At 39.3% G+C, this 24,818-nt stretch overlaps 1 protein-coding gene across 1 annotated transcript in view; it reads right to left on the reverse strand.

Annotated features, from left to right (window-relative positions):
• Positions 1-24,818, reverse strand: part of LOC113578130 (protein kinase C-binding protein NELL1) — a 159,197-nt gene that overhangs the window by 18,435 nt on the left and 115,944 nt on the right. Inside the window, exons 13-14 of the mRNA XM_035527909.1 lie at positions 20,629-20,754; positions 12,602-12,724 (exon numbers count right to left, since the gene is read on the reverse strand). Of these exons, the coding sequence (XP_035383802.1) occupies positions 12,602-12,724; positions 20,629-20,754 (249 nt within the window). The remainder of the gene's footprint in view (positions 1-12,601; positions 12,725-20,628; positions 20,755-24,818) is intronic.

The raw sequence follows: 24,818 nt of genomic DNA on the forward strand, positions 1-24,818 counted from the left end.
GTGTGCGTGCGCGCGCATGCTCAGGAGCTGAACAGTTAAGTAGCATCACAATTGCATGTTTGTTCTGACTCCTGAGGGAAGTCCATAATAAAGGCAAACACTCACAGAATAACAACTGATGTGGACTGTTACTAATTACGTGACAAAAAAACCACAAATGAACTGCCAATGTTAGGCAGCTAGCTAGCATGTTTCGTTTTTCCCCACCATGCTCTACATTAAAATCAGCCTTACATAGCTTACAAAACGCATGGCTTGCTGATGTGGCCAGCTGTTAAAATGGTAAGGTATCACACCTTCCCATTCCGCAAAATTTGGAACCGCATTTCTTCTTCTTAAAAGCCATTTCGTCAATTTCCAGGGGCAAGCGGAGGGGATGGGTATGTGTAGCATGATGACGAGCAAGGCATGGCAGGCGTTGTCATTGCGAATGCTCACCTCTGCCTCTAACTTGGTGAAAGCATTTGATTAATATTACTGAGCAACTAAATCTGAACTTTTTCTTGCTTCCAAAATTAAAATAGGTGGACCTTACAGTATGTTTTATAATGGAATCTGTTTTCAGAATATTTCAATCACATATGGTTTTTAAGTGTGTAAATTTTACATGAATGATATATTATTTATTCACAAGTAAGGCTGTTATTACACATAAAATGTGTACAAACGTTCTTCTGAAATGTATATGAGGTTTGCCTATATTTGCCCTCAGGAACATCCCTCCTCAGTGTCCAGCTGTGGTCCACCAAGAAAGGGCAGATTCACTTTCTTTGTTACTGCTTTTCCAAACTATAAATGATGACATAAAATTATACTGGAACAAAAACACTACGAGAGATTGAGAAAATTGAGAAACATGATCAGATTTACCATGCAAATACAGATAAACACATATTGTTTGCAGGAACCAAAATCACTGTTGACCAGATTTCGTAAGAGGCCTTCCTTTTAACTGCCTTTGCACATCACGAATAGGACATGACTGACCTGCATTTGACCCACATTGGAAAAGCAGAAGTAACATGTAAAACAGGCTCTTGTCACACACTGCTCAAGCTGAACTGCTGGAGGGGGGAAAACTAATACTGAAGGCTGGGGTTGTCTGGGGAAGAATGCACAAATATAAGTGGGGCCTCACTCTGTAAAATCAGGCTTGGAAGTATTAAAAGGAGTTAAACATTGATTTAACTGCAATATGAGTTTATGCAAAGCATAATGTAGAAGAATGTTTCTAATATAATACTTCTTTTCAGTGATACTAAAATTAATTAAAACATTAGACTTTAAAATAAAAAGATGTTTAAGTAAAGGAATTACAAACAATAAGTATATATGTTGTAATAAATTGATGCAAGTATGTGGGGTCTCCTGCAAGAACAATGGTCAAGGACATCTGGGTTATTTGTGGGAAGAGATAAATATGTAATATATCATGTGCATGTATGTGTGAGCTCTTGTCAGATGAAATCCAACACTTCAAGTCCAACATTTCTTACCCATTGTGTTAGAGGTTGAAACATAAGTTGCTCTGGTATATGGATTGATAGTTTTTAGGCAAACATGCTGAAGACGTTGGGTTTGTAATCAGACGAGGTATTGTTCTGCTGTTAAATCAACTTCAATTTCTTTATTTTTTTATCTCTGTAGTACAGAGTGCCATTTCTGAAAAGGTCTTGTTCCTCTTGAAATTAGGCAGCTCAATTCCCCCCACATCTTTTAGTGTGTTGCCAGGTAGCATGACACATATTCCACACAGAAACTGAACATGCATTTGATTTGCAACACTATGATTAATGGGATTAACTGGAGGAACACAGCGAAAGAAAGAGTTAAAAATAGGGAGACTCCTATGAAAACTGGCAGTGTTGTCAGATATGTCTGTGCCAAACACTAAATATGTTGTGCTTATCTAAGATTAGGTATGTAAGATTAGCCAATGATTATGTACAATTGTAGTCAATTATAAAGAGAACATTTAAGTGGATAGAGAAGCGTGAGAATTTCCTTCAGTGCAGCCAATAATAATTAGTTAATGTAATAGTGTTTCTGCTGTCATAAGCAAATGAAGTTAGAAAGCCCAACAATGAACTTATAAAACACACACTGTTCATTTCAGAAACATCTATAATCACTGAAAGAGAAAAGCAGGCAGATCTTCATTTTCTGATGTTTAACCCTTAAATGCATACCAACCAACCTCAAAGAAATACATTATCAATTTGCTTAATATTTTTTTTTCCTGTTTCTTTATCTTGTTGGGAGTAGGGGTCGTCAAACTATTGTGCCCATGGTCCAAAGGTTGGTGCCACGCCCCTGCCTAGCACTCCCTGGTGTCTAGTCAGTGGTGCCAATGCAATCATACCATCTCATAATGTGACACATCACACTATGTCTATATATATATATATATATATATATATATATATATATATATATATATATATAAACAATAAAAAAAATAAAACCATTAAAGGACAACCATGCACGGCAATGAATGGATTAGCATAAATGCACTCATTGGTTGTAATGGCTACACATCAAAGGGTCATTTAAATAATGGCTATCAAGCTTTTTCATGCCTGCAAACATTTCAGTTTAAAAAAGACCACGTATAAGATAATTTGGTAACATGCAACACTATTATTTCAGTGTGCAGTGGTAGCTCAGCGGTTAAGTTATCTGATTTATAATTGGAAGGTTGCTGATTGAAGCCCCACCGTTGGCCCCTGGAGCAAGGCCCTTAACCCTCAAGTTGTAGTCAGTCATAATTGTAAGTTGCTTTGGATAAATGTGTCAGGTAAATATCATTAAAACACTGACTTAAGTAATTTATTATTTACCTTTCAATCCCCCTGTTCAGCCACCACAAGTAAATAATGCACATCTGTGTATGCACACGTGTGAGTGTGTACATGTTAGTGTGTGTGTGGTATGTGAAGTGTTCAACCTACAATTCTAAAAAATGGTATGGTGGTCCTCCTTTTTAGCCCCCCCCAAAAATACATTTACATACAATACCACATAAAAATAATTCCAACCAAATACCACATCCAAAATTTTTCATGTGGTTCATGTGTTGAAAAGACTCTTTAAGATGGGTTGGAGAATGCCTGCTCGGTGTAGGAGGGAGAGCCTGCTCAGATACAGGAAACTCTCTTACATAGTTTTTCACTTTTCTACTTATGGCCCACAAGCTGCAGCATTCTGATCGCTCTCATGTTCATCTGTATTTCTGTGAGGTAGGAGGAAACGCACTGTGGCAGTTCAGCCAGCACTGATGGACATGGAGTGTCCTGCATGTATTTTGTAGATGACTTTGGAGCTTTATGTTGTCCTGTGTTCTTTAGATTACACAAGATTGCATGAGTAAAATCTGGAACAAACACTGACTCCATTTTATACAAGAGGTCTTAGTGGGTTGTGGGTTTCTGGATGCAGACATTAAAACATGAGGGGCCGGCAGGAGGAAAATGATGTCAAAACTCCCTTTGCAGAAAAACTAAACCGTTTTATAATCTGTCTCAGTAAAATAGTGTCTTTAATAAAGAGTTAATAAGAAAGAAATACAACAGCTTTTGAGATGTATCTTTAATGTATATGTGTAATCAGATATTTAGTCTGTTCGGCAAAGCAACGACATGAAAAGAGATTCTGGACTGAAACACTGGATGAAGAGATTTCAATCTGAAGCCACCACCAAGAAAACACACACACACAAACACACGTTTAAAAGTCCGTTTAAAAGTGCACTTCAGGTGGGTCAGACACACAGACATGCACTCACACACACACACACACACACACACACACACACACACACACACACACACACACACACACACACACACTCATTGACCTTTGAAAGTGCAGGGAGGTGACAGATAGACTACACCTGGCAGCTCATCATGCAACAGCAGGAGTTCATCAGCATTTCAACTCAGTGACCACGTCAGAGTGAATATTAGTTCCCTCGGAAAGGAGCCATTTGCCCATACAATACATCCACATGGGGCCATTTACAGTCTGCTGAGAACCAAGTGGTCATAATAGCACGTTCTTGGGTTTCTGAAACTTCAATAATTACTTTACAACTCCAGCATTCTATTTGACATAAAAGCAAATGTCAGTCATATACACAGCTTTCTGTGAAGTACACCAAGCTAAACAGTGTGTCAAGCTCATTTTAGCCAAGATTTGTGTGGTAAAACTTTCTCTAGGACAGTATGCCTGTGCTATGCTGACAATGTATAATTTCCCAGAGGGAAATTATACTGTAGTATCTGGACAAAAGAGTGACATGATGTCATTATCACACAAATATGACAGCTCAAGAAGAGAAAATTGGCCCATTTATCTATGAATTGAACTTGAGCATGACAATTTGTGCAATTCTCATGTACTCTCCCTTCAGACCCCAGAGAACAGAAGCAGGAAAGTCTGTCACTTGAGCTCCCCCACCAAATCGCATCTCACACAACCCACACTTGTCTCTCAGACACAGACACTAATGCACGTGCTCTCCTCTTCTCCTCCTCTCTTTTGCTCTTGGTGTGAATGTGGGTGTGTGTGTGTCTGTGAGAAGGGGCTGGCAGTGGGGGTAGTCAATGTTCTACAAGATGAGTCGTTCTGGTTAATGGTTTTGTGGACAGACGCAGGATGGGCACAGAACGGTCCTACTGCCTCACACTCCAGCAGCTGTCACTCACACACGGCATCAACGCCATGAGGCATGTCTTCTGTGCTTTAACGGAGCCGTCCCAAGTCCATATCCAACACCAAAAGTTTCAGTGCTGCAAAAGTATATCTCTTCAAGACTTGAAACCAGTCAGATGAGCACTACTTTTAGGCACTAAAGACTCAAATCAAAGACATAAGCCAAAGAACAAGCTTTGCTGTAACCAGTGTAATAAAGACAATCACTTAAGGCAAAGAGACTTAATAAGGAAAGACTGCATATCAGGGGAATGTACTGTTCACTTTGGGCCAGTTATATATTTAGCTTAGACCTTATTTGATAGATCTATAAGTATATAAGTTAATGTAAATGGGTAGAGCATTCTCCAGTCCCTAGTCGTTCACTCTGCACTGGCCAGTGCAGTGACAGCAGGATGTAGTTATATCTCAGTCTTTCTGAGGAACTTTCCTAGTCCATAGTTTGATTACTAATATTGCAAAGTAATCTTAAAAGAAACTACTTGTGTCTGAGTTTCTTTTGAAGTGTTGTGTATACTGGGTGTGAAACTGCTTCACACTGTGCAGAGTGAAGAGAGTCCACTCAAACTCTCCATTAATGGCAAGTTAGCCAGTGGAAGGTGTTTTTGTACTTAGTACCTAAATTCTGGAATAGTGTTCCAGAGAATATTAGGTATGCATGCTCTAAAAGTGTCTTAAATGAGAGATTAAAGATTTGTGTGTTTAACCTAGTCCAGACATAGCTCATTGGGTCGATCTTTATTAAATTGTTTTTTTTTCTTCATGATTTGTAGTAATGTAGTAATCTCATTAATGTTCCTTATCAACCAAATCTTTTAATCCATTCTATGTAAAGCACTTTGGACTCAAAATAAAAAGTTGTTTAAATAAAGTTCATCATGATGATAAGGAGGAGGAGGATTATTATTATTATTACTACTACATATCCATATAAGGATACAACATGTCCATAATGAAGTATTATTATTACTGGTACTACATATCTGTATAAGGATACAACATGTCCATAATGAGGTATTATTATTACTGGTACTACATATCCGTATAAGGATACAACACGTCCATAATGAGGTATTATAATTACTGGTACTACATATCTGTATAAGGATACAACATGTCCGTAATGAGGTATTATTATTACTGGTACTACATATCCGTATAAGGATACAACACGTCCATAATGGGGTATTATAATTACTGGCACTACATATCTGTATAAGGATACAACACATCCATAATGAGGTATTATTATTACTGGTACTACATATCTGTATGATACAAAATGTCCATAATGAGGTATTATTATTACTACTACTACATATCCGTATAAGGATAACAACATGTCCATAATGAGGTATTATTATTACTACTACATATCTGTATAAGGATACAACACATCCATAATGAGGTATTATTATTACTACTAATACTACATATCCACATAAGGGATACAACACGTTCATAATGAGGTCATTCGTAAAGTGTACCTCTTGTTATGACAAAGCCCTCACACATTTGTAAGTTAACACACTAATGATTACCTAATCATAAACTGTACAGTCTCATTATACTATATTCCCATTACACAGCTGATGGTATTTAGTTTAATGAAGGATAAAGATAAGTCGCTGAGATCCACAATCCTTACAGTAGACTAAGGTCTTCCATAGTACAGCATTTCTACTGACTTTTTTTTCAAGGCAAAGATTTACATTATAGATAGATGTAATCGCAGAGATTTCTGTCATTGCATCTGATTTTCAGGCTGCTGGGCTGTGGAAGTACTGGATGCGAGATCCATCTGCACTTCTAAACCAATAAATTCTACTGTGGTTGCTACGGTTGCTGATGCAAATATAATAAACACTACATTGGTTGCTATGGATGTTAATGCAAATATAAAGAACACTACATTGGTTGCTATGGATGTTAATGCAAATACAATGAACACTACATTGGTTGCTATGGATGTTAATGCAAATATAATAAAACTACACTGGTTGCTATGGATGTTAATACAAATTTAATAAACACTACATTGGTTGCTGTGGATGTTAATGCAAATACTATGGCATGTTAACTGATTTATTGTTTATCATATATAATAGATCATGGAAGACTACCAGCTGTGAGATTATTTATTTTCATGCTGCCCTCAATTATATGCATTTTAATTTCTATCTTGAACATAATGTACTATTTAACTCACTGTATTATGGCATTACAACAACCTGAGGTAATGTGAACAAAACCATATAAAAGAGGCAGAAAACATTAAATAAAGTTTTTAAAAATACTATTATTCTGATTCTATTTTCAGTAGTCCTTTTTGGTGGCCTATCATTATCTGATTCTGCATAGTTCCCATAGTGTGCGAGACGTCATACCCCAAAACCCATCGGTGCACTAGGAATGAAGCGAGCAGAGCACCACACTTTGATTTGTAAAGGGTGTATATCTCTGACTCAGTAAGATGAATATTTCATTGCACAGACAGCCTTCACCCAATCATGAAAGCACAATTGGACAGCTCTCAAATGTAGTTATACCCATAAAATCTAGGCATGCTGCTGGCTGACTTTAGCATTATCTGATGGCTGAATCCCACTTTGCTTTGGGGCATCTAATCTATTGATACTCTGCTGTTACAAAGTTGTACGCAATGCTGAGTTTCTCGTAAGTAGTAAGAGTTTGGTGTTAGAGTCATCTGCGTGGTTCTTCTATAAGCTGGCTAGTTTCAATATTTATTGTAACTAATGGTCAATAAACCATTGTGTAGTTTTTAGGCTCTCTGTTGTAATCAGTACAATAATGTTGGCTTTTGCACTTGAAATCAATTGTATTTTGCACTTATCGACAAAAGAACTATAGAATTGAATTGTGGTCTGATAACTACATGAACAAGGAACAAAATCTGTTTAGACTTGTACTCTGTCTGTAGCTACTGATGAGAATTTTGGTAGGATAAATAAAGGAAATTTGAGCGAAGCAGACTGTCTTGTTTTATATAGGAGTAAGTAAACTCCACCACTGATATTCCATACTCGCCCATCTCAGACGCAGGCTGTGCATGACCTGCACATGAAATGAACATGAAAACAAGCTAGAATGTTCATATTCTTCCCTCTGCCCAGTACCCAACATCTAGCAGACCTGAGATCACTGCACTACTAAAAAAACAAACAAAAAAAACAAATAAGGAAATAAACATCTTTGAAAATCTTTGACATATCTCACTTCTCACTTAATCTATTAGGAGACTCTTATGAGGTACAAAATGTTATATAAGCATTTGTCCCGAGAACACAAGCTGTCATTTCTCTGTGAAAAACATGAAAAAAGCACAAGGCCAAAATGCCCTTTAAAACCCCAATTTATCCCTCCAAGCATAAAGCATAAATGAACACTACTGATCTTCTCATGTTCTAACACCCTGGTGCTGAATGCTGTCATCTGTTTACGGAGAGGGTCCATATTGCTGCGCATAGGCTAATGATACAGAATAGTTCTGTTCTTCAAGGCCCATTTATAATATCGTTAAACTGTCTTGGTTATACAAACCAAGGTCGACAAAGACAAGGATTTATTTTATTTTTTTTACATAAGGTTACTCTACTCTACACTCTAAATCTACAGCTGACAAGCGATTTGCAGTTGGGCTTGACTTTGCGTTTCGTGATTTAACAGAAACATCCATAATCTTTGGCTGTGGTATAACTGGTTCATCTCGACACACGGGAGAAAAAGAGTTCCCTGTAGAATAACACTTATTATGGTCTGCATTATATCAGTCTGGATGAACTATTCACCTGACATATATTAATGGGAAATTTTCAGAACCCAAAAATGCAGTTCCTTCTTCACAGCTGAGAGTGGTTATTATTATAGTAACTGAATATGAAATGAATTCTAAATTCTGCAATGACAAAGACTGGACACTTACCTGTCACTTATAGACTTCTATTCTACAAGTCTTACTCACTTACAGACCGAGCTTAATGATCATTCTCTGGAAACAGTACATCTTAATCACTTTGCAGAAAGTCATAAGGAACAACTGAGCTTTATTCCACTTTTCCTCAAGAGATAGAGAAAAGGTGCAAAAGAGGAAGACAGAGAAAGTGTGTGTCCGTGTGTGTGTGTGAGAGAGAGAAAGAGAGAGAGAGAGAAAGAGAGAGAGAGAGAGAGAGAGAGAGAGAGAGAGAGAGAGTAATTACACTCTGGCTCCACATTCCACAGCATGAGACAGCTGCTCACTGAGAAAATTGCATTGTTTCTCCCTTAACCCACCATCACATCCTATTCACAGTTTCGCATGCCTGCACACATGGTCAACACAGGAGGAGGGGGCCACTTCACATAATTACAGTCAAAGATTCACGAGAATCAATATATTACTGCTGCCTGCAACGACTCCTCTCAGCTATCTTATAACAAACTATAGGGAGCTGGGTATTTTCCATCTTAAAGGAAGCTGATGGGGTGAAGCCTTGTACTACATGGCTACCAATTAGCAACAAATTAAAAGACAACAGAGCTGCCCCATGCTCGCTGCATTCATGCAGATGTCTCCATGTGTTTCCTCCCTGATAATTCAGGACAAGGCTCAGCCACAGCAGATATTCTACAATACTGCAATTCTATGCCTAAAGACATTTTTTTTTGTCCAAAATGACCTCCCATAGACTTTCACAGGGAATAATCCAAGGTAATAATTTTTGCATGTTGTTCACCTCTAAAGGCAAAGTTCAAAAAGCAACTTTAAACTCCTCTGAACACTGAATTTGAGGGTTAATGGTGGAGTACTCCTTTAAGGTGATAAACAACCCCGATGAATGTTCGATTTCTTAGTGAAGCATTATCTGTCATTTGACCAAGGCCAGCTTGATTTCCAGTATAAGGGTGCAAGTAAGGCTACAAAAACTGCATAAAGCCTACCCCCCCCCCCCCCCCACTGTAAATGAAACACCGTAAAAAAATAAATAAATAATAAAATTTAATTAAATATAGTAAACATCTGAGCAATCATACAGTAACAGTTGAGGCTACTTTGTAAAAAGCAGTAGCAATGAGTATATGAATGGTAATGTTTATTTCATTTTGTTGTTCAACCAAAAATGTGTTTAATGTGATAAGCAGTAGTTAAACCAGCTTAATGTAGGCTATCAGACATAAGAGTCTGATTGCCTCTTGAAAGTGCGCTGCATAATTCCATGGAAATGCTTAATGCCTAAGCAGAGCAGTGGAATCTTTGGAAGCAGCACGTTCACTGTTGTTTTGACTTAATGAGCGAAAGTAAAAATGAAAATAACCAGAAACTGGGTGTTACCAATTTATTAAACGTAAAACAATAAGTTATGGTTTTACAAATCCAGCTATCTGGAAGCTTGCCTGCCTAGTTGGCCATGGGAGAGTGGCACTTGCAGCACACCCGAAGCTCCACTATAGCCGAAGGCTGATAGAGGGAAAGGTCAAATTTATGTACCATAATTCATTTCCTCTGCTGTTTATAAAAGACACTTAGTAAAGGCTAACATTTAACATATTTTGCTAGTATACTCAGACATCACTGCACTAAGTTAAATAGTTATTTCATATGTAATATTTGATATTTGTTTGAGTGAAGTAAAAGCTTACATTGACCATTTAATGCAGTCTGTGTAACGGTGTGGCCCGAGTACCAAAGGGCGTGGAGCAGGACGCACAGACTTCCTCGACATGGAGGAACATTTATTTACATAACAATTAGCACTCACATATAACATGAAGGAAAACACGAATACATTAACAATGACTAAATGAACATTTACAATAATGACGCCACCATTTATCTCAACCTGCTACATTAACAATGACCAACACACTGCACACAATGACAAGGGTTTATATACATAAAGACGAACAAGGTGCAGGTGTGTGCAGGTGTTTGTTTACAAACAAAACAACCCTCCCACTGCACGCGGCAGGCCAAACCACGTGACACGTGGGAGACGAGCGTCCGTGACAGTTTGTAATAGCCCAAATAAGATATGCTTTACATAGGTGACAAAATGAATCATTCATAATTCATTCATCCATGATTTATCTCTGCTCCACTTTCTTTTGTTATTATTCAGCTGTGCACAGGTCAACACCTTCACATCTATTTCAGTTATTGTACAGCCTTGTTGTAGAAATAAGGCAAAAAAAGATTTCCCCTAGAAACTCCTTGGTTGTCTAACTTCTATTGGAAATGTCCTAAAATCTTTATATGCAATTTGTATCGATACCCTAGTAAAGATTACATGAATTATGTCTAGTTTCTCCTGACACTGCACAAGTCTATGAGCTGCTCTGACTGACACGCACCTGTTTCCGTTTGTGTACCATCCTCTATGAGGGAGAATCAGTACTCTATCAGGATAATTCAGTACAACGGTTCAGCGGCTTTCTAAAGATACAGTGGCTTGGGACCATAAAATGATCAGTGGTGAAAAAAAGCTGAGATGTAACTTCAGAAATACTAACAGGTAAGAGGACAAAGCAGCTTCAATACTTTCAAGAATTCATCATGGTATTTCCACTTCATGGATATTTGATTTCCTATTGTATTATTTCCATACTGTCTACCACGGTGCCAGTGAGGTTTTACCCTTTACTTTGTGCTTTGTGCCTTTGGTGCTAGAACAGCTTCAGCTACAGAGATGGTCTGGAGGGCGTGTTGTAAATAGTATCGATCTCCCCCAAGTACTGGATCTCACCTGCCACCCATTCTAGCGTATGTATTGGTTACATTCAGTCTGCATGGCAGCAACACAGAACAAGCTAGACAAGCCAACAAACCAGTAGACACCCATCCTGATGCAATTTACACTCTCACTTCAGAATACAACTGAATTATAGATGTACTTACAAACTGCATGCACAAGCGTACACGCACACACACACTCACACACACACACACACACAAACACACAGTGCTGGTCTGACAGACTGGCCAAATGCATTCAGGATGACCTCACCCTAATAAATGAATTAAGTGAATTGAAATTGAAAGCTGATCTGTTTAGACTAGTATTGCACAGGAGAGAGAGAGAGAAGGACAAAGTTTGTTCTCTGAGGCTTAGCCTGTTAGCATTAGAGTAAACACACATTAAAAGAATTAGACTTTAATTCAACCATCTTTGATGTACTGGGCATTTTTACTTCATACTGAAGCTGGGCCACACAATAAACATGTCTAATTTGTGAAGTGCATTACATTTATAGCATTTAGCTAACACTTTTATCCAAAGCGACTTACAATTATGACTGAATACAACTTGAGCAGGGGTTAAGCGCCTTACTCAGGGACCCAAAAAGCAGCAAATTGCTGGTGGTGGGGCTTAAACTGGCAACCATCCGATTACTAGTCAAGTACCGCACTAGTCAAGTACCACTGAGCTACCACTGCTCTTACTCCATACATCCTCCATACAGTGGACTGAGGGCCTTGTAAGGACTCCCTAATGAGTCTCTCATGGCTTCCTGCCTTCATTCTGGAGATCTGACCATAACTGAATGGGCTGGTCATGATCGCTCTCCCCCAGACAGAGGCACTTTGTTCAGCTTTGCCAAACCAGCATCTGCCTCCCCGACCGGGCTCAATAGAGCAGACATTGGCTTTTCCCTCAGCTAATGGCGTCAGCCAGGCAAGGTGATTGCCTCTCGGAGGAGAGTGAAACAGAGTCGCCTCCTCCCATCAGCCAAGAGCACATGAAGCTCCAAGGCAAAGGAAGGAAGGCAAACCAAAATCAATTGTCATCATCTCAGAACCAGCTGAAACTGTGTGCGCGTGCGCGCGCGTGTGTTTTGGGGAAGTATGAGACAAGGCAGAAAAAAAGCACGTGGGTAAAGATTGAGAGCTTACCTCTGCAGATGGTACCATTCCCCACATAGCCCGGCTTACAGGTGCACAGGTGGCCACGAATGGTGTTAGTGCAGATGGCGTTCTCATCACATGAACTCTGCCCACTGGCACACTCGTCATGTTCTATAGTTGGAAGAGAGAGTGTGTTAGAGTGTGTGTGTGTGTGTGTGTGTGTGTGTGTGTGTGTGTGTGTGTGTGTGTGTGTGATCAGACATTATGTCTCTGGTCCCAGCTGCATAAATTTTGCAATGACACTGAATCAGAACAATCGTCTTGGAAAGAGACAGAGTGGAATCAAACTGAGCCCTGTGATCTCGAATAGCAGAGAAATGTTTTGTGTGAAAACCTACACTACCGTCCCAAAAGCCTACACTACTGTTCAAGAGCCTACACTACTGTCCAGCTACTGATGTCAGTCCATTCTGGTGCTGTTCTCTACCTGGACAGAAATTGCTGACAGAATGCTATGTAAAATGTTGACCCTGCCTCAGGAAGGTTATACCCTTTAACTCTGCTAGATAGCCCAGGCCTTAATTGAGCCCTGCAGAAAGTGACCTAGAGATGAGGTCGCAGCTGTATCAATTTATAACAGATATCTAATAATTGAAATTAGTCCAATAAATATTTAAACTTCATGTACTCGGACATCAATTTAGGTTTTTTGCTTGCCTTCTGAACTGCACGTTCAGGATCTTTAATTTTATGGAGTGTACTGAGCTTGTCTATTTACTTTCTCCCCATTTGTCGCTTTTGTCATTAAAGTGTTAAGCAATATTTCAAAGATAATCAATGTAAGAAGGCAAGTGTGTACTAAGAGGCTAAATCACAGCTCCACTCCCATACTGTAGGCCTGAGTTAGCGATGGTGTAAATGGGCTCATTAGCATGGACATTGTTCATCAATATGCAAAAGCCATCTTAATCATGACTAATACATCCCCTCCCTAATTAATGAGTTGTGCTTATTGAGCCCCTAAGCAAATTGAACACATTATTCAACACTTTTTCCTTTTCCTCTCAAGGATTTTGTCCTTGGGCATGAAGAGAGGAGCAAAAAAAAAAAAAAGAAGCCTGGATAAGATTGCAAAGGACTAAAACTGAGAAGCTCTTGGAGTGGGCTATCATGAACAGGCAGCAGACATAATAGAGGGAAGTTAATAGCAGAGTGTACCGCCGTATGGAATGTTGGAATATTTAACCAGGATGAACCCTTCCTTGCTAAACTACAGGCACATGGCAAAATCACTCGGTGATATACCCTAACCCTGTCCCATATGCACAGGGTATATTCACTGATAAATCCTAACCTATATGTATAGGGTATGATCACTGATGTACCATAACCCTAACCTGTATGCACAGGGTAAACTCACTGATAAACCCTAACCATATACACAGAGTATACTCAATGATAAACCGTAACCTGTATGTACAAGGTATACTCACTCATAAACCCTAACCAGTACGTACAGGGTATATTCACTGATAGACCCTAGCGCATATGTGCAGAGCATATTCACTTATAAATATATCAAATGGGAACAGGCGCCACCGGAAAGTTTGGGGAAAGCAGGAGACAGAGAGACAACAGCCAGCTCCATACATTAACTTCTCTGAATGTGCATTTCATTCCACTCTGCTGTACAAATAAGTCTGGATGTAGGCTGAGGATTTAGGCCTTGGCAAGGCTAATGGATGTGAAGTGCCTGGGCCTGGGCAGACCGAGTCTGGAGCTCATGTCAGATCATAAGCGGCTATTAGGGGGGCGGCGTCTGTGATTGGGCAGGCGAGCGGCAGCCTCCTCGCGGTCAGCTCTGCTGTAATCACAAACACCGACGGGTCAGCAGAAACCATGCTGACCACTATCCCCTGCGACTGGGACCTGATGTGAGGATTATGGGGGTGGCCAAAGGCAATTTCCCTTTCAGATGCCTTGACGTTACACAGTTTCTATCTCCATGACACGTTCACTGCCTTTTGCTCACCTGCAGTCACACAAATTCTAGCTCTGCCTGAGAGGACATCAGAGGGAAAATGGATTTGAAAGACAGCAATGACAACTGATGCGATTCAAACTTCAATCACAAAGGAGTAAATTTCTGTTTTGCAGCCCACAAAGGTTTTTGGCACACACACATATGCATAGACATGTATGTACACATCATGTACTGCTATAGGACATTTGTTAGTAGCAACACACTTCATAAGTGTCTAAGCAAATATAGCAACAGATTCATTTTAACCTAGGCCCAAAGCATAGTGTCATTGTACCGGAAGTAAAATGTGCTCTGCTTCCTGTGTCAGGGTTAATCATCAGCTCAACACAGAGAGGAAAAAAACATCAGTATTCTGTTTGTTTCTTCTTCACAGTAAATGGACATGGATTTTGTAGACACTTGGAAACATGAGCGGGTCAGTCATGTGTGCATGTTGCTGGAGACACACGGTAACTGTGAAGCCCCTGCTGTGAGCAGTGGTGGAAATACTCAGAATAATACAGTATTTATACCATGTTTGTGAAAGGTGGTGAAGGACACTTCTTTTGGTTCCTTTCCCCCCTCCCTGTTTATTATGCTTCATGTTACAGACTCCAAATATTTAATCTGCAGGGTGGTGTTCATCTCCTTGTTGTCTGTTAACATGCAATGTTAGTCTGCTTAATATAATGTTACAGATTAATACAAAAATAAAAATTCTTAAAAAAACGATTGTTTCCGGAACATGCATTTCATCAGTATTACATTTATTGTGTTAGTATTTAAATATGTAATCTAATGGTAAAAAAAAAGGGCAATTATCCTTTTACATTAAGGGCCAAACAGTGCATGAGCTGTTTTAGCTACATGGCTGCAGTGAAGCACAGTTAACGGCACAGGCCATCGCCCACAACAAAAGTAACAGTGTTACTGTTTTCTCTTTCTTTCTCGTTCTCTTTCTCTCTCTCTCTCTGTATGTGTGTATGTGTGTGTGTGTGCGCGCGTGTGTGCGTGTGCGCACACACACGTGTGTACGTGTGTGTCTGTGAGGTTAATGCGTACAGCAGTATCACCCGCCCTTCGTTTAGGAGAAGCTCCACCTCATGGCTGCTGACCCCTCTATTCACAGCTTGCATAATGGACCTGGATTTAATTAAGCTTCCGTTCTATCAATGTCCGGTAGAAGATGGCCGTTTCCCCTTCCAGCATCATAAAAGTTTGCCAACTGGTGCTCTTCTAACTCCCCGCTGCTAGCTGTTGTTGAATACCGCGACCACTCGGCTCATAAACGTGTAATCGTAAGAGGAGGAAGAGCCTTATCCTTATAGTATCAGGATAAATAAAACTAGCAGTATGTTGTTGGTGACTAAACGTAGTTAGTAGTTAACAGAGTTTGATAATTAAGTTTATGGAGTTCTAAACTGATACTGATGTCTTGATGAATGTGAGCTTTTGCGATTTGACATGATATGAGAAAGGTGAACATTCAATGAGTTTGCATTTTTGAAATATCCTAAATTAGTAAATAGCTGAAACTCCTTGCCTGAGCTGCCAGAACTTAGCAGCAGAGAATGAACAGCCATAACTAGTGTAATTTGTTTAAATATTAAAAAGATTATTAAAAAGAATTGTCTGCTGTGAAGTAGATTTTTTGATATAGACATCATTTGATAAAATCACTGTTCAAGGCAGGGCAGGCTAAGCTAGCCTCTATTCATGACCAGCTACATCAGCCCAGCATCTGCTATGCACAGTAGAAACAACCTTTGATTTCTCAGAGTACTCCAGAAGATAATTCTGTGAATAGTCCGATTAGCTCTAATTTCACTGGCCACAACAGGGATGGGAGAAGAGGTAGAACATTAGCCCTAGTGGTCAAACAAACACATCCCTGTTGAGAAGGGGAGGATGTGCAGAGTGAGATCTGAAAAATGGGTGGCTGTCAATCCAGGCGCCAGGCCAAGGGAGTAAAAAAAAACCCAACAACCACAGCAAAATAAAACCAAAACATCTCCCCTGGTTTCTTCTTCTCCCAAGTGCACATTTCCTGCTGCACCATTTTCTTTCAGCTACAGTGGATTTTATAAACAGGCATGGGGGAACATACTTCATCTAAAGGGTTGATTATGAGCCAGTGAAAAGGCTTGATGTCCCTCCTGCCCCACCCATACTGCACTGAAGCAAATGAGCTGCGCATCTCTAAACAATAAAGGTAGTCTAATTCTGAATCAAGAGGGCCTCTGTACTGTTCACATTTCCAGAAACCACTGAATGTCAGCTCTTACACCACATAATAAATCAGAAGGCACCTTCCAGGATAGATGTATTTGCCAACCTACAGTCATGCACTCTGCAATGCCTTTGCCTCTTTCTGTTTGATTGGCTCACAGTGCAAGGCATGGTGGAACAGGAGGGCTGCCTGTCTCTCATGGCTTCCATTTGTTCAAGGACAGCTGAGTTCACAGGCATTGCATGGCTCAAATACAGGGTCATTACACCAGGTCCTCAGCTCACAAGTATGGGGTCACATATCTAATTCCAGACCAAACAATACAAACCCACTCACCTTCTCTCAGTCATGCAAGTACTATCAGAGTAAAGCGAAGGATTTCAGAAAGGGAAAAGATTAGGGACTTAAAATTTGGAGAAAAGTCCAATCATCTGGAAGAAGGGATTGTGGGATGGAAGATTTTAATGTTACAGAATCACAATCCACTCCAAATCTTTTAAAATTGTACATTTGAGTTGAAGAATGAGAAAAAGGAACAAGCTGCTTTATGTTCACAAGCCATCAGGTGAGGATGAAAAGAAAGACTATGTATTATTCAGTGATTTATTGCACTAGTGCATGTTTGTGCAGAATTCAACAGAACCCGAAACAGTGCCAAATCACAATGGGCCTTGCCTCCATTTATATGCTCAAGCTTAACATTCTTAAGATTAAGAATGCTTAATATTCTATGTTCTGTTAAATTAACTGTTATGAAATGTGCCTTCTTAGGTGTTTTTAAAAGTAGAACCAAAAGTAAAATGACTAGTATAGATGAGATACATAACTTCTTATTTTGTACATGGCATTTGAAAAGCATGCCCAACTCTATATTAGTGGGTTTTATTTTGGCCATGGTCCGAGATCAGTTCCATAGTCATGTTGATCTTTATGGAGGGCTCCAAGAGCAGAATGGTAGCAAATGGAGGCCCAAAGTTGTTATGACAGAACTGCCATGTCAGGTCACAAAACCTAAGGAGAGGAGAATGGAATAGGGGGCATTTGCAAAATCACAACTCAGTTAAGTTGGAAAGAAACTGACCCAGACTAAGAGGCTGTATTCTTCTGGGAATACCCTTGCATCAGTTTTTATGGTTTATGGTTTATATATTATGCCCATTCAGTATGATAATGGCAACCTTTGGGGCCCACAGTCCAAATTCATGATAGTCTAATTGACCTCATTATGTTCACATTTTCTAGAATTCTCAGGGGGCTAAACCTTTTCATAACTACTGAACTTTCTCAAGACAAGGAGAAATTGATGAAAGTTTGAAAAACTGGTAAACAGTCCACTAATATATACCCGAAGAGCTCGGAAATTCCACAAATGTCTGGACCCTGTACAGTTTACTGCATCAATAAAGTGAAGTGGAATCTGATTTCTAATGTCACCCTGAAACTCCATGTCTGACAGAGGCTAAATCCTACTTCACTTTAGTACCATAATAACACAGTACTTATATGCCGCTTGTATTTTCTCCTCTAACTAACAAGACGATAATAAGAAAAAAAATTTCCTTTGTGATGCAAAGTTGGCGTCGTTCTAGAGTTTGAATACGGTTGGCTCAGTTAAAGTGATGGCATGCACACTCATTCCCTGCAGTGCAGTGGAGACACATTACTACTGCTGCTACCACCAGAAAATTAGGGTTGAAAATAGGATCTGTGTTAGATAATACCCCCCAGACATACAAGAGCTGCTGAAGCACTAACTAACATTGTCAATGTCAAGCTCCCTCAGGGGGAAATTCTAAAATATGATCTTTCTTTCTAGTCTCACTCACACTTCCGCCTTTGGCAGCTTAAGAACAAATAAGGAAGTATCATCTGAAGGGGGCTCTGACAGGAACTGTGAAATAATTAGATATAGTGACATTCACAATAGTGTAAAATATAGCCAACGTGCCTCTGCTTTGGCTGATACAGTACATACGGTCTGAAATCCAAAACAAGTGGCTCCATATTTATTGCCTTTGTACTCATTTCTTTGTCTCATAATGTCACTTGTAACAGAACTTTATTTTTGAAGATGATGTATGGTGCAATTAAGTTACAGTGAAGATGATAGAGTAGTGAATTTATAGCACTGTTATATATCATGTTCAGTGAGCTACAAAAACAGCATGTTTGTCAGGTACCATACATTTAGCTTCATCTTGGTTATGAAGATTTTTCTGAGCATGGATTTCAAAATAATAAACTCGCAATCTTGAGAATGAAGATTATTCTCAATATGGCAACATTTATACTGTCCTATTCATGAGGATCACAAGGTGCCTTGAGACATTTTGTTGTGGGACAGAACAAATGGGGCTTCAGAGGTTTAACACAAAATAACATGAATGTTGTTATGAAAGGTAAAATGAAGTTTTAGTACTTCTCTAAATATCAGTATTGCATATGCACTTAATTTCACTTTAGACAAGTTGTCAAAAATGCATAGGGTATCTCATCATTCTTTACTTGTTTAAATTAAGTGCCAAATGGTGGAAACAAAGTGCATCAAGAAATAACAAAAAGATCGGATGGTGAAGGAGAGCATGTAGATGCTTCCCTGCTGGACTGTGTAAGAATTTCTGGTCAACATGAGTCCCATGGTGGCTGCCCAAACCATTTAGGCCAATTTGAACAGATTGATTTCCCATAGAAACCCATTTGTACATGGCTGCCAGCTCTCAGCTAATTAAAGAACACTTATTCTGCAACTGTTCAACATAGAGACCAAATACAGAAATACCAAACACACACATCCACATACACCATTATCTCACAAACAGGCTGAGCTTATGAAATAATCTTTCACAGATCTGAAAACTAGCTCATCAGGGGATCAGATGTACATGGGGCATTACAACTAACCAATTAAATTGCAATAAATCATTCATTTAGTTTTGTTACAGGATTTACGTTTAAGCTCTTAAAATTTTTACTGAAATACTGAATTTGGCAACCATATATTCACTGGTCAGTATCTTCTATTTGAAATGGTTTTTGAAATTGCTTCAGTGAAATATTTGCATCTAATAGTAGACTGTTGATTAAAAACACTACTTTATCCATTAGAAATGTTTTTGTTTAAAATTACAGTTTCAGTTGAAAGTAAATTATTCTGAATGGGTAATGGCAGCCAGAAAAACACATAGAAAACAATCAGATAAAAACACTGAGTGATTACCTGATTTCAGAAACCAATCATTGTAATTAGCCCTTTTGGTTTTAATTAGATTATTTAATAAGACAGACACAGACAATACAGTTTTGATGTAAGAGGATGTGTTGCATGGCTTTTTTGCCAATACCCTTGCCCCTTCCTGGTTTCCCCCAGGGGGCACTAGGGGAGTGAAGACTAAAGCCTTTGTTTTATGGATACATAATTTGGAATTCTGCAAAATCTGGCATATAATTGATTCTCAGTTATAATGTGAAGATGATCATTCCATAAAAAGATATTTGTACATACATATTAAACAAAGCAAAAACATGCAAAAACAAAGCAAAAACATTCCTTGTCAAGGTAATGGTTCTTACCAGGGTAGTTTGATATACACATAATATTCATAACAGTAAGAATAACTGTTACTTAAAAATCATAATTCACAAACAAAACTTCTGAATGGACATAAACAAAACATAAAATCTGTACTATGCAAAATTTAAGTTAAAAACAACACAAAAATTAAAACAACAGAAACAACCACCACCACCACCACCACTCTACCAGGGCTTTTGCTGTGGCTCTTCATGAGAGTTCTTACAGGCACATTTGCACATTTAGCCTACCTGTGCAAGAGAAATCGTCCACTCTGGTAAAACCTGGAAGGCAGTCACAGCGATGGCCTCCAAGTAGGTTAACACACACTGTGTTGGCCTGGCAGTAATGCATCTGGGTGGAACACTCATCAATGTCTAAAAAGAAACAAAACGACACACATCAGCCAGCTTGCAAGAAAAAAAAAAACTTGCTGCTACTGGAAATGTCACCAAACAAACCAAACACCTACAGAATCTCTCTCTTAACATGCATTCTAATTAAAAAAAAAAAAAAAAAAAAACCAGGAGGAGAGAACCAGAATAACCACAAGCCCTTTCAATTCCCATTTATCTGTCTCTGGCTATTTTTTCAATAATCTCTGGTTGGGGAATTTTTTTGGCCATTCTGAGGTAGCTCCACTCTCCACTGGAGGAGAGAGACACTAAGCAAAAGTGCTCAGCAATTACCCTCCACTTCATTTGTCACCACTGACTTGGGATTCAAGTGCCCTTGAAAGGCACTGAGGTGGTGAGCCATTACTGCTAATATCAAAGCAGCAATGAGCACCAATAAAACATCCACTGGAGTGATTACCTTAGTTCTGCAGAAGGACGAGCAGGTTGGCACGAGCTTCCCTATACCTGAGACTTCTGATTCAAATTCACATTTACAGAAGGGCACAGGTGGCTAAGGGTACTGCTTTCTGTGAACACACGTACTGGAATCTTATCAAACATATGTTACAGCATGTTTCCAGTTGATTAGCATCAGAAACAGATGTTTGCACTAATACCTGGTAATCATGTGTCATTTTAAGGTAGATAATCATGCTTTATAGTGTTGTGTATTCATGTTTCAATATTTAGTCATGTGGAAGTGGAGCTTTGTAAGAGATGTACTGCTTAAAATATAAGATAATACTTTATTGATCCTGAAGGAAACTGCACACACACACACACACACACACACACACACACACACACACACACACACACACACACACAAATAACCCTCTCTTACTCTCTCTTATAGATTTGTCAACACAACAAATATACATCTGTCCCTCATGTTAAAGTATACATTGTTTTGTTTATTCCCATAAATCTGTGCTAAGCCAGAACATGCCGAGATCTCTCAGTTCAACATCCTCTTGTTTACCTGTGCAGCTTTTACATCACTATTCTCAGTCCACATTTACAGTGACCCTGAATGTCCTCCCAAGTGGAAACTTATGGAAAAAATCCATCAGTCCCCCACTGAAGGCCGAGTATATTTCCTGTCTGTGTATATTTCCTAGCTGCCATTTACTCCATGAAATACACCATGAAAAAGATTTCCAGATGATTCTACTTCAGTAAGCAACACTACGCAGTTTGAAACATAAACACTAGTAACACTGTGTCCCAATTTCAGCAGGTCAGACCAAATTTATGGTTTCTAGCAGTTCTGTGTCATTCTAAGTTATAATGATGAAGTCCATATAATAACGTTTAATAATGAGAGACACTAAACTAAGCCTTGCCAGCAAAAATATAGGCAGCAGAACCAGGCTAATAAGTCACTGGGGGCATCACTTGTGTCATCACTCATTTAATAAGGCAATAAGGCATATATTGACCTATCAGTGGTTCTCCCATCTTAGAAATTAGTGGGAAAGTCATCCCGTAATCTTGATCACCAGCCCACTGATCCTATCAATATTCTCTTCCTTTCTGTCAGCAAACAGAAAGGCAAATTGCAGCTGCGCAGTGGCATACTGATTGGTGTCCGTGATGATAGTTTACTTTTGCACCGTGCTGTTCCTATTCTGCCGTTATCCATGTTGACTAGCTGCCAAAAAGAGCCTAACCTCACACCGTGCAATATGCATGGGATCAGTGTGAAAACTCTAAAACATTCATGTAATTAGTCACTTGCAGCAATTTGCTACATGTGCCAAAAATGTGACTAAACGTGACCTGCCTTCCATCTTAAAATCATTGTCACTAATCTGACAATGCACAATATTTCTAGAATTTTAAATTCATTTACTAATGCACAATGTTTTATTTAGTTCAATTTTATTAACTGATTATGTATTTTAACCAGACTTCTTTGTGTTGTATAATTGTAATTAAATTCATTCTGTCTTGAGATTTTATCTCTCTGCAAGAGTTGAATGAAAAGTTCAAAACAAACCAGCTGGGTATGGTGGGCTTTGTTCTAGGTCCTCACTCCCCATGAACAATCAATGCCACACACTATTAAACATTTTCTAAAGCAAACACTGCATATTATAGATCATGCAATACAATTTGATGTGATAAATCACAGCACAATACACCTCGCAACCCACTTACAGAAAAGAAGTCTGTAGTTTGTAAGGGCCTTTTTTGACAGGTTCAGTGGTCCTGTACGAAGTTGAATGGCCTTGAACACTCTTACAGTGCAGTCAGATAACAGAGCTGTCCACGCATTAGGGTTTGCCCTGCGTTTGTGCTGTGTCAGGCCCAAACAAATGCGACAGCACTTGCTGAGAGTGTGGAAGGGGCAGAGGGCGCCGCATTTAGATCATTTTCCCTTTAACAGGGTCATTCCTCAAACACGCTGTGGTGGTGTTCAGTGGGGGGTGTGGGGCTGGAGCAGAGGGAAACTCATTACCATGGCCGCAGATGCAGTGGAAGGGCAAGTGTGCATCTGGCCAGGGTTCTCACAACAGAGCTGGAGATATGTCAGCTCACCATCACTGTGTAGCCCCCGCGCACATGGAGGTCGCCGACTGGCTTGTACATGAACGTGAAGCACTTTGCAGGTTTTCTGTTACTGCCTAGCTGTTGCCTGTGAGTACTATTTCAACTGGTGTGTGCAAATGTAAGAGAAACAGACATGTATATTCAGTACAGCTCTTGCCTAGATAACACAGACTAGAATGCATGCACAAAATGAGCCCAAGCAGTAGCATAACTCTGCTGCACTCAATATTTGTTTCCTCTGGTCTAAGTGCTGCAGAAACACCCTTAACCATGTAAATCTAATTTACAGACTCCATGCCTGCCTGCACTGCACTCATTCGTTGCAGAGCCTCTATTACCCACCACCTTCTGCACCCTGTAATCTGTAATCAACAACTTCTGTAATTGTTGGATCGGAGGACATTTCTCTAGAACAATGCTGCATGCTGATTGGTAATTGCTTTTTAGGGCACCAGGTAATGGCAGCATACATGCCTGCCAATGTGAATATCCATTCAGGATCCCCGGCCTCTGCCCAGAGTACGACAACCTCAGATGAATGATCAGTTAGCAAATAGTGTCAAAGGAACAGTGAACATGGTGAAAAGCCGATCTTGCATATAGCAGATTAAAATTATCGCTCTGTACAAACTAAACATGAACTGTGACATCATATAGGAGAAAATCATTACAACTTCTGTTTGTGCATTTTAATGATTGACCCCTTCATGAAAGTTGACAAAGACACTTTTCATGTCCACATATACCAAATATTATGGCATATTTGATTTGTTCAAGTACTATTAAAAATAAATACAACTGAAATGGTGATCGAGACAAAAATGTCCTATATTATTTGGCCCATTCAGTTCTGCTCCTCAGCACTCTGGCCTTGGAATATTATCAGTGCTTTTTAGCCAAGCCTTTAGTTGTAATAAGAATATTCTATCCTTAAAGAACAGGTTTGTGTGGTTTCAAGCCCAAGGTTTATTAAAATTCTGCACAATTATAAATGATGACAAACAACTTTAATAAAGTCTGTACTGAAAAACAACACAATGCTTAGTAATATACTGGAGGAAAAAAAAATCAATGGAACAGCAGTAAAGTGCTGAGACGTTTAGACTTTGCACTGATGACAATGGTGGGAGAAGATCTTCTCTTCCCACTTTAAATGGTGCACAAGCAGTAGATTGCAACTGACTGATCCTTTGGCTTTTCATTTTAGGAACAAAATAAGAAAGACTTGGAGCCCCTTAAGGATAGGCAGAGCTCTTATCAGGGCTTCTGTAGAGAGACTGCAGTGGTGCTGAAGGAGGCCATGAGGGAAAGCTGGCAAAAGTCCTTATAGATAAAGCCCACCAATGATCTAAACAGCACTTGCAAGTGAGCAGGGAGCAGTTTACCAAACCGACTCATCTACACAGTCATATTCACTGACTAAAAGATAGGAAAAATATTACCCTATCATGTGGTTTTTCTCTGCTTTATTATAAATTTTCTGTAAT

Source organism: Electrophorus electricus, chromosome 1, assembly GCF_013358815.1.
Source record: "Electrophorus electricus isolate fEleEle1 chromosome 1, fEleEle1.pri, whole genome shotgun sequence".
Taxonomy (NCBI): domain Eukaryota; kingdom Metazoa; phylum Chordata; class Actinopteri; order Gymnotiformes; family Gymnotidae; genus Electrophorus; species Electrophorus electricus.